Source organism: Saimiri boliviensis, chromosome 2 (genome assembly GCF_048565385.1).
Source record: "Saimiri boliviensis isolate mSaiBol1 chromosome 2, mSaiBol1.pri, whole genome shotgun sequence".
Taxonomy (NCBI): Eukaryota; Metazoa; Chordata; class Mammalia; order Primates; family Cebidae; genus Saimiri; species Saimiri boliviensis.
The window spans coordinates 199,776,760-199,793,211 of record NC_133450.1 but is presented as its reverse complement, the minus strand read 5'-3'; the positions used below and the strand labels follow the sequence as shown (position 1 = coordinate 199,793,211).

Here is a 16,452-nt window from a genome sequence, read left to right as displayed (position 1 = left end):
AGTGTTTCAAATAAAACCATAGTACTCATCACCTCTCCATGATCTAAACAGAGCACACGGTGATCACAAAAAGGGGCAGGAAGTATTAGCATTCACACTTTTAAGAGAATCTGCACCATTTTCCACAAACGACCATTAAAGAGAACTAATTTTCAAATGTCTGTGTAGCTTTTGAAAACATTTTTCAGGCTGATAGTAACCAGAGCCAACAAAGGGCACCGAGACTTCAAAAAGGGAAGAAGAAAAGTGAAATACCTTTTCTACAATTAAAAAAAAATTAGTCACCTAACATGTCTTTCTGCCGTAACAGGTAGGTAGCTCCTTTTTTTCTAAGTCTGATATAATTTTAAAATGTTTATTCCTTAAAATGTCCCTTACATGGCCTCTTGCTGTTTTTCCTATCACCTCTATAATTCAGAAAAGGGTGCTCTTTAGTTAAACACATTTTCTCAACCTATTATTCTCTCATATCAACCAATATATTACAATTACTTTTCCATTATTCCCAGATTTCCTTCCACAACTCCAACGATATACTGCTGGCATAAGCAACTGGAAGAGATAAACCATCATGAACATAAGCTATTAGCAGAGCAAGTAATAACCAAGGCCAGGTCCCACCAGCTGAGAGCCAGGCTTCTGGAGGCAGGCCCCACTTCATGTGAATCCTGGGTCACCAACTTCGCAGCCTCATGACTTTGGCTAAATTACTTTACCTCCCTAAACCTCAGTTTTCTCTAACCTATGAACAGTCCCTGGTTCATATTAAATGTTAGAAAAAAAAATTATCCAGTATTACCTATGAGTCAGTCCAGAAAGGGAGACGGCATTTTTTAAGGTCTATGTGGTATTCCCACTCTACAGTTTTGGCAAATTTTTTTGATGAAGGAATCATTTATTTTCTATTGTTCTTACCCAATATTAGAACAGACAATACTCAATTGACAGCAGAAAGGAGAGAATTTCTTGCAGCTGAACTCTGACATTCAAATGAGAACAGTCTCTTCTGAGGCCAGGTACAATGGCTCACACCTGTAATCCCTGCACTTTGGGAGGCCGAGGCAGGTGGATTGCCTGAGCTCAGGAGTTTGAGACCAGCCTGAGCAACATGGTGAAACAGTGTCTACTAAAATACAAAAAATTAGCTGGGCATGGTGGTGTGCGCCTGTAGTCCCAGCAACTTGGGAGGCTGAGGCAGGAGAATTGCTTGAACCCAGGAGGTGGCAGTTGCAGTGAGCTGAGATCATGCCACTGCACTCCAGTCTGGGTGACAGAGTGAGACTCTGTCTCGAAGAAAAAAAGAGAAAATGGTCTCTTCTACAAAGACTCCCTTCCCACTTACTATTATTAAATACTAATTAGTCTTCAGAGAAGACTATTTAAGATAGAAACCACTGAAGAGAAAAGATTTTGGGTGATAAGCACTTGCTACTGAAATCTTTACATGATCTCTAGCTGGTATCTATCTTTGGTCATCTTCAGTCAATAAACCAGCATTCAAATTGTACCCCAAATGAAGGACCCCTCTATCAGGCCCATGGCAACCTGGGCTGAATGTTGGTACTCAATTGCTGACTAATTGGTCATAACACAGAGGGATGATGTAATTAGGGATTAGAATGGCTAAACATTCTGAACCGCAATGGCCTTATTTTGGATTTTAAAATGCTGGGACTGGAGGGAGATCAGCTTGTGACGCTTGGCTCAAGCCAATGGCTTAATCCCAAACTGACACCAGGCAGCAGTCATGGTCCATTCCTCTCCCCTCTGAAAAGGCATGTCTTTGTTCTTCATTTCTTCTAATACCCAGGGCATAGGTAGGGACACTCTATGGATCACTTTAGAGAGGACTATCACATTTTCTGTCCATTAATAATGCAGCTATTTTCTACCGTGCTCTACTCTCTACTTTGTTCACTTTCCAGCAAAATCTCCACCTAGGCCTACTTAACCAGTTCCCTCCAGTTTCCATCTGTCCTTTATCAGAAAGGCTGTATTTGTAACCCCAAAGTCACATAAATTGTCCTCCAAACCCAATTCTATTTTTTACAATAGGAACTGGCCAAAGAATGTGGATCTGAGCACTGGCCTTTATATTTCACATGTGTTAGTTACCAAATTACAAGGTCTTTTTCTACTTGCTTTATTGTTTTCTTAAAAGCAATGCCTTACTTCTTCCTGTAGGCTCTTCCCAGTGGAGAGACTTCTTCAATTTCAACTAGTCAATTACTTTCCTGCTTCTCTTCTTCTTTTCCTTCTCCCATCCAAGCAGTCACTCCTTCCCAGCAAATTTCCACCATATAATCAGAGCAATGCCTTAGCCTACTTTCCTGTTAGCTTTAACAACCTTGTCTATTTTCTACTTGTGCTGATGCCACTGTTTGCTTTTCTGACTGGCTAATCCATGTATCCTTTCAAGGCCTAACTTCCCCTACCATGATAGCAGCTGGAGCTCTAATTCACAGGTGCCTTCCAAAGCTTTTCATTAGCAACAGAAATGAGATGGTTTAGAAACTCATTTCTTAATCTGCAGGTGAGTATTGGAACCTTTGTGCAGCAAACATCTTTCAAGTATCCCACATTGTGCCACTGCACAATTATTTCTGGAGTAATAAGTACAATGTTAAGGCACATTTGCAGTGTTAACGGGGAGAATTTTCCCTTAGAGGAAATCAGCTCCCACCCCCCAGCCTCTGGCATTTCCCAGTTCAGAAGAGAAGCACTCAGCTGACAAGAGCAAAACCGAAAAATAATGGCGTTACCTTCTTAAATCAGAACAGGAAAAGGAATTCCAAAATTTGGAGGCTTTAGCGTGTGTTCTGGTTCAACTGGCCAGACGAGAACTTTGGAGTGAGTCTGGCCTTCCCCAGCTGGGCTCTGTGGCAGCTAAGCCTCTCCACAAATCCTGGGCTTAATTACTTCTAACACAGTTGTCTCACCTGGGCCTACAGCTCCTTTTGTGCTCCAACCAAGCTGAATCCAGAGGTAAGACTTCACTTCCTCATCTTGGGCAAATGCTTAATTTCCTACTAAGTGATCCTAAAACATTTTAATTTAGATCTATTGGTTCCTAGCAGAATTTTCTCCATCTTTCCTTGTGTGTTCTTTGTTAAAATTTGTCTATGTGAAGGTCTAGCAAATAACTTCCTGAGTTATACAGTTCTCTTCAAGTATTAATTTTTTTTTTTAAACAAGTAAGTACCTATCAACCTTCCCTTCACCCTAAAGAGCAAGGTCTACTCTTTGAATAAGGTTAAGGGTAAGATGTGGACAGGCACAGCACAAGTATTTTATTAATAACCAGAAGCAACATGCAGTGAACTGAACAAGCAAACACATGAAAGCAAGGAAATCAATACCAAAATACCCATGACCTGGCACACACAAAAAAAACCTTCTCTCCAAGAATAACTCAAGAAAAAATGTCTCCAGCTAGGAATTAGGCAAGAATGCTTTGAAGACACCAAGCAATCCGCTCACCAGAAGTAAGACAATGCATTTGTAGGTGACATTACTAGCACCACATCACTCATTTCTTGTCTTTCTAAGCCATGAAAATAACTAACTTTGTGTTGGTATCACACATCCAAAGACTTTAAAAATCCTCTATGTGCTTCAGCTGATGAGAACAGGAGGACTTAGAAAAGAGATAAATTTTATGATAGCATTTCCAGGCACAAAATGTAAAGCCAAATTGCTTCCAATGGAGTTCCCATTTATCAGTGTGTACAGTTCTCCAAATACAAAGTTCAAGGGGACAAAAAAAAAAAAGAAAAAAAAAAAAAAAAGAATCCAAAAGAGCTTCCTAGTAAACTGCAAATACAATCTAAATTCATAAAAACCCATTTTCCCACATTTGGAGACTTCTTCTCCTGGGTCTTATAAATCCAAGAGACAGTTCAACTTACAATTATCTTCGCTCCAATGCCCCCCCAACCCAAACTTTTTTTTCTTCCTTTAGTACTGGCATGCAAACCATGCTGTTTTAACTTCTTTCCTGTTCTCCCAGTTCTTCTGGAACATTTTATTTTCGACAGTCAACTCATTTGGAGGAATGCCACACTGAGGTTCAACTGTTTACAGCGTTAACTGTGTTTCTGCCAGAAGTCCACATCCAGCACTACCTTCTCCACACTGCCTCCAGGATTAAAAATTGATGCATTCGTTTGGAAGAAGCTTAGAAAATGTGGAAACTTCCAAACATCACTCTTCTTCTTTACAAAATCACTTTTGCTCATCCAAGAAGAGACAGAAGTAAAATTCTATTGCACCCTTCCTTATAGGACTGTCCCATTGCTCATGGTTAAACGGTGTTTGTGTTGTTAAAAGTCATTTTAATTTCATGTATATTGGGAAAATGGGAAAAGGTTAGCCATTGGTCTGCAAGACAGAACTGGGCTCCAAGAATATACATGGAGGGCACATTTTGAATGAGTAAGAACATTGGAAAACCACCAGTAATTGTTTCAGACTGGATTTCACCTCTCAGCCATTCATCAGTATTACAAAATGGCATCTCTGAAAGGAGCCAATTTAAATCTGTACCACATTGCAAAATAGATCCTCAGAGTCCAATTGTGGCCACTATTCTAAGTTGCAATACTCAGACAAACTTCCCAAAAAGGACATTTGAAAAGGGCTCCCAAGCCCTTGGATGATAGAATGAGAGATGAGAGCAGGAAAGATGAAAAGTACAGCTACAAACCCAGGAGCTAACACTTTACTGAATGTCACCCAGGAGCTAACACTTTACTGAATGTCACATGAACAAAATTGGTCTCTGGATCTATGAATGAAACCATGCTCAACCCTGAGCTCCCCAACACATTAAATCCAACTAAGAAAAATCCATACCTCTGCCCACTAGTGCGTGAGTACAGAGTGTCTCTGAAAGCCTTGAGCCCTGGAGAAGAGAGTGGCTATTTCACAACCCTCAACAATCAGATGCAATGGGGTAGTGGAAAGGGCACTAGGCTGGAGTGAGCCGACCTGAGTTCTAGGCCTGGCTTGGTTACAACTGAACTTTCTGACCTTGTGCAAGTCACTTCATGTCTTTGTGCCAGTTTCCTCTTCAGTATAATGCAAGTAGAGGGAGGAGACTTAAACTCTATGATCTCTCTAAGGCCTAAGACAACTAAATTGGAAGGTCTGCCTGGTAAATATTAAATACCTCATAGTCCTTACTTATTTGTCGCTTTTAAAATAATTTTTATGTTAATTTCTACATGAGAAATAATATTTTTGTTCCTCACCCAAAAAATTCAGTTTTTACTCTCTACTCCCTAGAGTTCTTCCACATAACACTAAATGCCTCTTTTCCTTTCTTTCCTATTTTTTTAAGCAACCTTCCCCAAACTAAGACTTGTGCTATTAAAAGAGCCTAGAACTTCCCATTTCCTTGCTAGGGCTAAAATTAAACTGTCCATTCCTTAGGGCCCGACATAACATCTGCCAGATGTCTTGGCATATCACACAAGGAGAGGAATTTTCTTCTAGCATTTATTTACCCTCCTCTCTGTTTTCTCATAATCAATTAATAGGTCACCAACACCCAGCTAATGTTTCTCTCAAAGCCATCAACTCCATAAGTATGTGAAACTCACAAGATACTTGCTTTCACACACCCCCACCCCCACCCCCCACTCCCCCAACACACACACACACAGTTTTGTTTTGTTTTGTTTTTTCAGTCCACTGGATTTTAGCTTTCAGTCATGGAAATATAGTCCCTCCACTTCTATTGGATATACCAACCACCCGAGTCATACATTCATGCCAGATCCTTAGCAATAAGAGTCCATTATTTATATGTTTCCTAACTATGACTGTGGCATTATAAAATAACATCTCTGTTCCCCAATTATCAATTTAGAATATCTGATACAGCTTTCTCAATTCCATGATGCGGTGAACTATAAGTCTGAAAAAGGCACATACCATAAAGAGTAAGTAAGGTTACCTTAACCAAGAAATCACACCTTCAAGGAAAATTTAAGACAGACTAGACCCTATTAAACTCCATCACACAGAAAAAAGGACTCTTTCCCATTGCAACTTTACCATTCCTTTTTTTCAGGAAAACTGACCACAAGTACTCTAAAGTCCATTAGTAGAGTTGGATTTTTTTTTTTCTCCTTCTGTCTTCCGGAAGGCTCATTATGAAGAGCAGATACGTTTTTTTTTGTTTGTTTGTTTTGTTTTGTTTTTTTCCCCTCTAAAAGTTGTTTCCAACTCCAAACAGTAAGGGGTGAAAAAACAATTCATCAGGAAATGTGGTCAATGAATTAGACTGACATAAATCCAATATGAGAAATATTATGGAATATGAGGATCCAACAAGAATTTTTCTTATGTCAGTGTGCATCATAGCTTGCAAATATTTCCCATGATTTCTCCTTGTGATAGAGGCATGGCAAAAATTTGCATAATAAGCCACATGAACTTGTCTCATAAATAAAAATGATCTTTGGGCTTTGACATTAAATGAAAATGTCTGATTTGACACTTTTTCTCTCATGGTGGTTTATCCAAAATGCTTGTCTTAATTCAAATGGGTATGTCTAGAAAAATTCAGGAAACCATGTCCTTAAATATTATGGTGTTTGCCATGTTGATGAAGGGCATCAGAGATGAATGTGTCTTAGATAACCAGTTAGAACACATTCCCAAATTCCAAGATGCCTCTTAAATACCTATTTTTTGCCCTCCAGAAAAGTTCAACTCTAACACACCAAAACATTTGGTTGCAAAGTGAAAAATGTGGACAAACTGCTGAATTAGCAATCAGATTGTTAGATTTCTCCCCCCTGCTGAAATAAGCAAATGAACCACTTGTCCTGGTATCAGTAACAATAAAAAAAATCATGAAAGTTTTGTTTCAAGATCAGTATATAATGTACTTATGTTTACATAAACATACATGGTTAATTAGATGTAAAATTATCTGGTAATTACTTTTCCAAATAACTCTTTATCCACTGCATCCGAACTTCCCAGTTCGGACACCCGGTTTGGTGCATCCATTTATGCATTAGCAAATTTAAATATACTATTGGTGAAATTTCACTTCAGAGCAAAAGTAACGCTATCAAAAGGTAACGTTCAAAAACAAAGAAGAAAAGTTATGATTCCAAGAAGGATTTTTAAAAAGTGTTCTTGGAGAGGCCTAGGTTTTTCCTAAAGGAGCAGAGATCTGAACAGAAGTATTTTTAAATGAGCATACACATCAACTGAAAACCATAAATTCTTGTCTGCACAAACATGGTTTTACTTCATTGACCATGGACAATTATCAGCTAAAGAACCATGTATTTCCCCTCTCCTTTCACACCCCTCAGAAGAACAATAACCCTCAATTAATGACACAACAGTTTGGTTTGAAAAATGTGATGTTGTCATATACAGCACTGTGCATTTACTGAGTGGCAGTGCTACCAGCTACTCAACAGAATGTAATTACATCTGGAATCTAAAACCACTTCAGCATGCACAAAAATGCTGTAGACATAAGGAACTTTACACACAAAAAATCTGACACATAATGAGAAAGCAAAGCAAGAAAAATGCTCTTACGAGTTGCTCACCAATGTGTTCCTTATTTCTCTTGAAGCTGGTACCTTTCTATTATTTCTCCTTAGTTGAAAGCAAGGTCCAATTAGCCTCCTTAGAATATATTAATTGGTTCTGAATCTCCTCCAAGTTTTCATTCCGCCGTGGAGCCCTCCTCGCCTACCTTCCAACAGTTCATCTAAAATTCTTCCAACATCTTCCCTCATCCTCAAGATGGCTACCTCACCTAATGGAAAAGCAACATCTTCATGGTTGGCTTTATACATTCCCGAAGCATTTCAGGATTTAGTTCTTTGCTTGGGTCAATTATGTAGATTCTCTACAACTAATCAGCGAAGAGCTCCCATGAATGCGTGGACTGGGGTAGGACTCGGTCCTTTTTTCAGATTATCCTCACAAAATGTCTTCCTACATGATTAATAAATTCTTCCCAGTTAAAAAGGTGAAGATATCTGGACCTAAGTTTTTCTCAACCGACATAATGTCTTAAAAATTTGTTTCCATAGTCACATTGTTAAGGAGACATACTGATTGATATTTCTGAAGACTTAGAGGACTTCAGAACACAGAAAAAAATAGCCGAAGGAAAGGGAAAGGGGGAAACAAAGGGACTCAAAAGAAGGCCTAACCTACGAATGGGGCAACCTGGAGAGCAGCGGAGAACCTGGGGACACTGGTGCTCGTCGGCCTTAGAGTTCCTCTGAGATCTTGCAGGATTATTCTGACTCTTTTTTATATTTGCAGAAACCAACCCAAATGAGACAATAAAGTCTTGCAATGCATCAAAACATGATGATAACCAAGCCCTAGAACTCAAAAAAAAAAAAAAAAAAAAATCTCAGCTTAGGGCCATCACCATCTTCACAAGGAGGAAATAACATTTCCTGGTGACTTTCAGGAGACCTGGTGCAGCTTAAAGTTGTGTGAAGACCTCAGTGGAAATGTTTTAAGGGTTTTGCCTTGCCTTTCCTGAAGGAGGTCAAAACCCTTCAGGGCCACTCAAAAGGAGAAAAAAAATTCCAAAAGTTTACTTTAAAATGGAAACAAACGCCTCAATAACTTGTGAAAGCACTCCTTTGGTGGGAGAAAAATCTGAGGAACCCTTAAAAAGCCCTCATTTCCTTGCATAATGAATAGAGAGTGAGGAACCACCACAAGATTTCCCTCTGGAAAGGGAGAAGGAGTAGGCAAGCCTCCTCCTCCTCCTCCTCCACCCATCACCAACAGAGCTTCAAAATGGAGACATCCATAATTTTATAAACACTTCTCATCTCAGCTTTGTCTCCTGGAAACCCGCTCTCCTCCATTTTCTGCTGGAGTTACAACATGACACGGCTTACCTGACTCAGTTCCCAGCTCTTAACCAAACTAATCACTTCCTCCAAAAACCTGCAAGCAACCTCCAGAAACAAAACCAAAGCAAACCAAACAGCCAACACAGACACTCAGACACAGCCCCCGGGAGCCCTGGGAGAAAGCCCCAACTGGTTGGTCTATCCCCATCCCAGACGCGTGCTTAAAAATGAAACTTTTTTTTTTTTTTCCTTGGTTGGGGAGGAATATAAAAGGAACTCCAGGCAGCTTCCCTCCCTCTCTGTAGGTTAGAAGCTACAATGAAAAGAAAATGAGGGTTCCTTCAGGAATGGTGAACAGCCTGGAGAATGAACGTGAGAAGGAGCTTTGTGTTTTGGAGTCTGGACTGGAACCAAAGCAGACAGCTTGCAAATGGAGGACAGGGAGATAAAGAAAGGGAAAGAGGGGCTGCTCCAATGGGGGGCGGCTGCGGCTTCCCCTCGTGCCTGGAAGGAGGGCAGACCCCTGGGAACTGCACCAGGAGTGAGACGCCCCCCCAGGCCCCTGCCTTCCTTTCTCCTTTCCTCAGAGGAGAGCCAAGCGTGTGTAATGGCTTCTCCTCTCCAGAAACCGTTGTCCTCCTCCACCAGACGCGTCTGAACCCCCAGCCTGGAGACAGCTCCTCAGCCGCTCTTGAACCTGCGCCCCCCACCCGGCCGGTGCCCCCGGCTCCTCGCCTCTCTGTTCACCAGCAGCACCGGCCCAAGCGGCTGCAGCAGCCACCCCCCGACACATCCCGACCCCGCATCCCAACTTCGGGGAGAGAGAGAGGAAAGAGAGAGAGAGGAGAGAGAGAGAGCCAAATACCTGAGGAAGAGGGGGGGTGCCAATCCGCACGGCTTTGCCATCGGGCGGGGGACAGGCAGACAGAGGGGGGAAAGGAAGGAGAGGGACAGAGAAAGAAAGAGGTCAACCCGCTCAGGTCGGGGCCGCTGGCTCGGAGCTCTCCCTCCTCTGACCCTCGCTCGCTCCCTTTGGCTCTCGGCTCAGGTCTCCTGCCTCCCGCCCTCCGCCCCCCTCTCTGTCCCTACTCCAGTCCCCACACTCGGAGCATCCGTCCTAAGCCTCCAGCTCTCTTCTCACTCATCTTTCATTTTCTCTTCTCTTCATAGAACTACACGAAATTAATTAAGCCACCGCGCTCACTCCCCCCAGCAGAAGGAGCAGCCAGCAGGAAAAGCACAGCCACCTCCGCTGCCACCACTACCACCTTCTCCTCCTCTTCCTCCTCCTCCTCTTCCTCCCTCGCTTCTCCTCCTCCTCTTCCTCCTCCCCCTCCTGCTCTCCCTCCTCCCCCTCCTCCTCTTCTCTCTCGCTTCTTCTCCTCTTCCAACAGCCAGTCCATGCAGGGGACTTCCTCTCCTCCCCGCTCCTCCAACCCTCCTTGGCCGAATGAATGAGCGCGTTTGTGCCTCCACCGCCCCGCGCTCCCCTACCCGGAGCACTCGGACCACCCCGAGGTGGTTGTTAATTGCAGTAACTTACAGAAGAAGCGTCCCGGCGCCGGGAGGTGCTTCGGTTTCTCCAGCCCCACCGCCTCCTTATCCTCTTTCTCTTTCTCCTCTTCCTGCTCGGGTTATTGTTGTGGAAGTTGTTTGGGAGTCTCATGTGCTTCTGCCGGGTCTCAGCAATGGAGGATCGCCATCTTCCCTGCCTTCCTCGGCTCCTCAGACTCGCTGCAGCTGCAGATGACCTGAGATATCCGTCTCTCTCCCTCTCCCTCTCTCTCCCTCCCTCCCTCTCCCTCTCACTCTCTCTCTCTCTCTCTCTCTCTCCCCTCTCTCTCCTCTTCTCTCTCCTCTCCTCCCTCTCCCTCGCGCGCTCTCTCTCTCTCCCTCCCTCTGTGTCTCTCTCTGAATAATGAGCAACCAGGGGGAGAGAGAAAGCAAGACAGAAAGAGAGAAGGAAGACAATCTTCTCCTGCCACACAAAACGCCGGAGCACCAGGGGGTGCGCGAAGCCTTTCTAATAACAACAACAACGTGCAGGAGCGAGGAAGAAAAAAAAGAAAGGAAGAAAGAAAGAAATGAGGAAAAAGGCTAGGGGGAAAGAGGAAGAATTATCCAAGAGCCGGAGAAGAGCAGAAGGAGAAGCTGGAGGAGATGCTGAGGCTGCTGCTGCTGTCCCCCCTCCCCCCTGCTGAACCCCAGAAGGAGGCAAGGTGGTTGCAAAGTTAAGGCTGGGACATTGTCTTTGTCACTCAGAGCAACACAGAGCCAGGCCAGTGAGATGCAAGAGGAGGAGGTGGCGGCGGCAGAGGAGGAGGAGGAGGTGGTGGTGGAGGAGGGGGAGGAAGAGGAGGAGAAGGAGGCAAAGGAGAAGGAGAAGGGGAAGAGGGAGATGAGATGAATAAAGACCTGCGGAGAAGGCGGTGCGAGGAGCGCGGCGGCCGGGCCAAGGCGTGCGCGCTCGCGTCCCGGTGGCGCCCGGCAGCCCTGACCCGCAGAGGAAGCCCCCGGTGAGGACCCTGCCCGGCAGCTCATAGCGCTCCCACCGTCAGCCCTGCCCGAGGCGCCGAGCCCGGGCCCCAGAGGGTCCCTCACTTGCATCCATCTAGAGGCCAACCTTTGCAAAGAACATACATGGGGAACTGGAGGTTGCAAGTCTAAACCCAGATCAACCACGTGGGGCTTTTTAATCCCTTTCCAGCTTGCGGTGTGAGTATTTCCAGTGAAAAGCTCAAATTGTCCATTACTGGCACGTATTTTGAAGTCTTCTCCCCTGAAATAAAGGCTCATTGTGCGTTTTATTTCTTTTCTGATATGGAAGGTGGGGGGCGGAGGAGGAAAAGAGCCCATCATTCCGAGCTTCGGAACCACCACTTTTCCTAACTTGTGAAATGTTTTGACTGCGCACCAAAAGAAAAAAAGAAAGCCTGCTTAAATAACTTTACACCCTCCAGCCCCGCGTTGTTTGCACTTTCTGGTTGATCATCTAAAGGCTCGGAAAGTAACAATCAGCGCTCCTAATGATAAGGTGTCATGGTGTTGAAGACACGCAAGCCAAGCTGAAGCTTTCACACCTTGAATTTTTATTTAGCGTAATTTCCCCCTCGTATCATTCGGAACTATCTCTTTCGCAAAGGAGTGATTCCCCCCTCCACCACCAGGTCGAAAGTCTCTTAAGGCTTTAATTGGACTGGGAGCGGTGGGGGGTGGGGGTGGGGGTTCTACAGTATCAAAAAAATCAATGCAGTAAGTCAGGAGCAATTGAAGTTCAAGGGCATGGGCTGATTGTACCATTTCAATTTCTCGGATCTTGGAGTTGGACATCAACAGCCTCAGGAGAGAGAAACGCGCAGCGCGCGGGGCAGAGACCTTAATTAAAGTTTCTTTTGTCCGCGTCTGAATTGGGGGATGTTGCTGGATTCCTTTGCATTGAGGAGCGCGCATCCGGTGAAGGCGCGGTGCTAAGGATCCTGGGCAAGACTGTCCTCTTTAAATACTCGCCCTTTCTTCTCCCTCCCCTCCAAGCAGCAGTCCGAGAAGATATATACCCATAAATCCATACAATAAAGGAGAAGGAGGAGACGCGCGCGGAGTTGGTTCCCATCCGATAGCGGGGCTTCCTAAACCGATCTAAATCCTCCTTTTCCAAGGTTTTCCCGACCCTATATTCCTGAGCAGAATCTCTCACCCCGAGGCACGATTTCACCCACTTCCAGTCAACACTTCCTGCCCTTTTCTCCTCCCACTCACATTGAAAAGCTCGGGATCCCTAAAAGGGTGTTGATGGCGGGGGTGATAAATAAATAAATAAATGACACTCTACGCGTGCGGTGGAGAAGAAAGGAGGGGGAGGGAGAGGAAAGGCGAGGAGAGAGAAGTAAGGAGAGGAGAAGAACAGGGCGCAGAAAGGATAGAGGCGAAAGGGGAACGGGAGTCACCGAGAAGAGAAAGAAGAAGAGAGGAGGAGGACGCTGAGGCTGTTCCGGACTGAAATGATCCTGGCTTTGTGCGGCTTCGGGAGGACTCCCCCTTCCAAGTGCCCAGAGGGACCCAGGAAAGTCCTTCGGCCCCGAGCTCCTCCCCACCCGGACCCGGGGGGTGTCTGAGCGCTGGCCGCCGCCACCCCGTAAATTCCTCGTGGCAACCGGAGGAAGCGCGCCAGGTCTCCGCCGTCCCTCCACTGTCCCGGCTGATAATTTACCTCTTTGTCTTTAATAAAAAGCTGACTTTTTCTGTCAAGCTCTGCACCGAGAAAATAACAACCGTATTTCAGGTTGAAAGCTGCTATGACTGCTGGTTTTGGAGGCTGCGATAAAATCTTCATCGACGTGAAGGTACCTTCTGGGTTGGCTTTGGGTCGTTAAGTCCTAAGAGGGGGGCCGTCCTTCCCTGGGGGCAGGGACGTAGGGAACCTGGCGGTGGGGAGGGAGGGAGGGAGGAGCTGCGAGGTCCGAGGAAACGCTTGGGTTTCCAAGGTTCCTGGGGCACCAAAGGGCTTCCCGCAGTCGGGGAACGAGCCCTGGGGAGGAGCCTTTTGCGAGAACGTGAGCGCGCCCCAACACGCCTCAGACCTCGTAAACCCACTTGGCAAAGACCGGGGAAGCGGCTGGCGGACAGACTGCGGTGAACTCAAGAAATTAACCTGCGCTGCAATTAAACGGGCTGCCGCCCTTTCAGACTCACCTCGAGCGACCGAGATAGAGAGAGCTCCCGGACCGGCCGCGGGGGGACCTGGCTCCACCCTCCCGTCCCAGGAGAAGAGGACAAAAAGGGGAGATGGACTTGGAGGCGGCCCCGCCCTTCAAACGCTCCAATCCTTGGAAACCAAACCTCCTCTCCAAGCCTCCACGTCTAGAAGGGACAAAGGCAGCGAGGAGATCCAGAGACCGACGGGGAGACGCTGGCTTTCAGGCTTCCGGTGTGGGTTCATTGGGGAAAGGTACAATGGTTGAGTTTCCATCCCAAATACGGTACCACAGGATGGTCTTTAGAAGACACAGTCGGTCTTCTGGTTTAGAAGCAAACTGACTTCCTGAAGCTGTGAAGCGAACTATTGCAAAACTCCCCAGCTTTTTGAATGTGGGGGCGATACAAATTCAATTAATGATGCCATACACATAATCTTTTAGACTTTTTAGAAGTCACAAACGCTTTAACTCTACAATGATAGTAATTGAAAGAGGTTAAACATGAATGGGCTTTTTTTTTTCTTTTTGTTTTTATTTGGGGTACTTTTTTCAAATGATAAAAAACAAAACAACAACAACAACAAAAACTATAAATGAAAGCTGGGTAATTCAAGGAAAGCGCTGTGCCTGAGGGTTTTCGGTGAAGACCTTAATACACTTAGCATTTAAGTAACTGTAATTACGCTTTGCCATTAGCAGACCATTAAGATAAACAGGAGAAAGTTCACACCTCCTGCTATTTCATTCCCTAAGAATATTCACAAAGATAATACCAGGCTAGTTGGGGTTGGGTTATCTTCTCCATCAGGAGGTTTAAATTTGTTAATTAAAATAGAAAAAACTTGGTTTCCTACACAACCAGCAATGTGAGGGGAAGTCTCACGGGGACATCCCGACTCCTTGAAATTTACCTTTTTTTACTTTACCCTATGGCATTATCCCCTGGAGTCATATGGGGTTTCAAGACTATTAATGTTCCAGGGAATATGAATATGTTAGAGGTCTGGACTTTCTTCTCGCTTATCATGGGTGACTGGCATACAAACTCCTCATAAAGAGAAATTATGGCTCATCAAAATAGTGACTTTATGAGCATTAATAGAATAATAAATCTTGCATTTTAGTTTAAGAAACAGTGAAGTCCTATAATCAGAGTTACCCATGCAAATATGATCCATTCACTTGCCCAACTTTAACAGGATACGGATAGTCTATAAATCATTTTAGGTTTTTTAAAACCTTAAAAAAGGAAGGCACCCAAATCCCCCAAAGGGAAGTGTTTATGGAGGGAAAGGGACTTCTAGCAAACCTGCAAGAAGAGATCGTGGAAAAATGGTCAGTCCAGAAGCTGAATTAGATAGAATTTCAACTGCAACAAGAATGGATAGATGTTCTAATGTCATTGTTTCAATATTTACATTCTGTCATTTAAAAAGAGACAAGTCTTCCTGCTTCCCAAAAGCTATACTAAAAAAAAAAAAAAAAAAAAAAAAAAAAAAAAAAAAAAATCAGTTCATAGCCCCACTTTGTAAATTCCAGCTGGAAAACTGTTCAAGTCAATGATTTTAGCAAAAGAAAGAGTAGGTGAACACAATATGGCTTTTTAACCACATTGTCACACATCTCTTAACTTGGGATTTTCCTGCCAATGTAAAACTTCCTTTCTATGCAATGCAACGTAGTCTTTTTTACTAATTGAGTTTGTTTGTGATTTTTCAACGAATAACCTATTTTGAATTATTGAGAGCTTTACTCTTGTTGGAAATTACTGTCTTCAAAAAATTTTTCTCAAAACTTCAAATCGGATAATTGCAGACCCTCCAAATACCAAAAAAGTGAAGTCACTAGCACACCTTTCTGATCTCTTATAAAAAAAATCAATATATTGTCATAAAGCCATATTTAAACATATGTAACTAGTTAGCTAGTGTCCATGCCGAGGGAAAAGTGACTAAAAGAAGACAAAGGTGGATATTCATGATTCTGAACAGCTCTCAAAGGAAGAGACATTGCAATAACTCATATTAAACTTAGTCCATATGAATCTTTGTATATATACCTTCGGATATTAAAGATGTTTCAATAGTGATAATTTAAAATTCAAAAGAAAGTTTCCATAGGTGGAAGTTAAATGTACAGTTCTGTCAGACTAATTATTGTAATATGTAGTGTGTATTATTGTTCATTCAGCCATTGAATCTTTGTTTAGCATCTGTATTATGCCATTCTCAGAACTGAATACTAGGGATACAGAGATGAATAACTGAAATGAGTGAGATTTTTGATGCATGATCTACTTCATGAGCTACTAGCTTCAAAATCACATTACTTAGATTTAAAACTTCAGATTTTTTACTCAAAAGCAATACCAGGATTTGGCCAATGATGAAATAATAATGAATTTGAATATTTCTGTTCTCACAATGAAGCTATTAAGGAGTGATATTTTGTCAAAATAAAATTTTTGGAGTTCATTGTAAAGCCGATGTCTTAACTCATAATTTAACATGAAATTCTTCCTCAAAGAGATCTATTTTATTTTATTTTTTATTTTATTTTAGATAAAGTCTCGCTCAGTCACCCAAGCTGTAGTGCAGTGGTGCAATCTTGGCTCATTATAACCTCCACCTTCAGGGTTCAGATGATTCTCCTGCTTCAGCTTCCCAAACACCTGGGACTACAGGCACACACCACCACATCAAGCTATTTTTTGTATTTTTAATAGGGACGGCGTTTCACTGTGTTGGCCATGCTAGTTCCGAACTCCCAACCTCAAGTGATCCACTCATGTCAGCGTCCCAAAGTGCTAGGATTACAGGCATGAGCCACCACTCCTAGCCAATCATTTTAAAAGAGCAAAATAGCAACCTTGTATCAACTAGGGTTCAATTAAC

General features: G+C 43.6%; 2 protein-coding genes across 9 annotated transcripts in view; one reads left to right on the top strand and one right to left on the bottom strand.

Moving 5' to 3' along the window:
• Window positions 1-11,665, bottom strand: part of ZNF462 (zinc finger protein 462) — a 155,520-nt gene extending 143,855 nt beyond the window's left edge. For 2 of the 8 annotated variants that reach the window (XM_010335992.2, XM_010335993.2), the window contains exon 1: window positions 10,408-11,646. The gene's annotated coding sequence lies outside the window, so the exon portion shown is untranslated. The other 6 variants (XM_074395128.1, XM_003925254.4, XM_074395129.1 and 3 more) reach the window with 6 other exon arrangements.
• Window positions 11,268-16,037, top strand: LOC101036183 (uncharacterized). The gene is made up of 2 exons (XM_074390349.1): window positions 11,268-11,380; window positions 13,270-16,037. The coding sequence occupies exons 1-2, from the start codon at window positions 11,268-11,270 to the stop codon at window positions 13,820-13,822; spliced, it is 666 nt and encodes a 221-aa protein (XP_074246450.1). The 3' UTR covers window positions 13,823-16,037.
• The last annotated feature ends 415 nt before the right edge of the window (window positions 16,038-16,452 follow it).

Coding starts and splice junctions, on each gene's coding strand:
- LOC101036183 (XM_074390349.1), top strand. CDS start 11,268: ATGAATAAAGACCTGCGGAGAAGGCGGTGCGAGGAGCGCGGCGGCCGG. Junction 11,381..13,269: donor ACCCGCAGAGGAAGCCCCCG/GTGAGGACCCTG, acceptor CCCTGGGGGCAG/GGACGTAGGGAACCTGGCGG.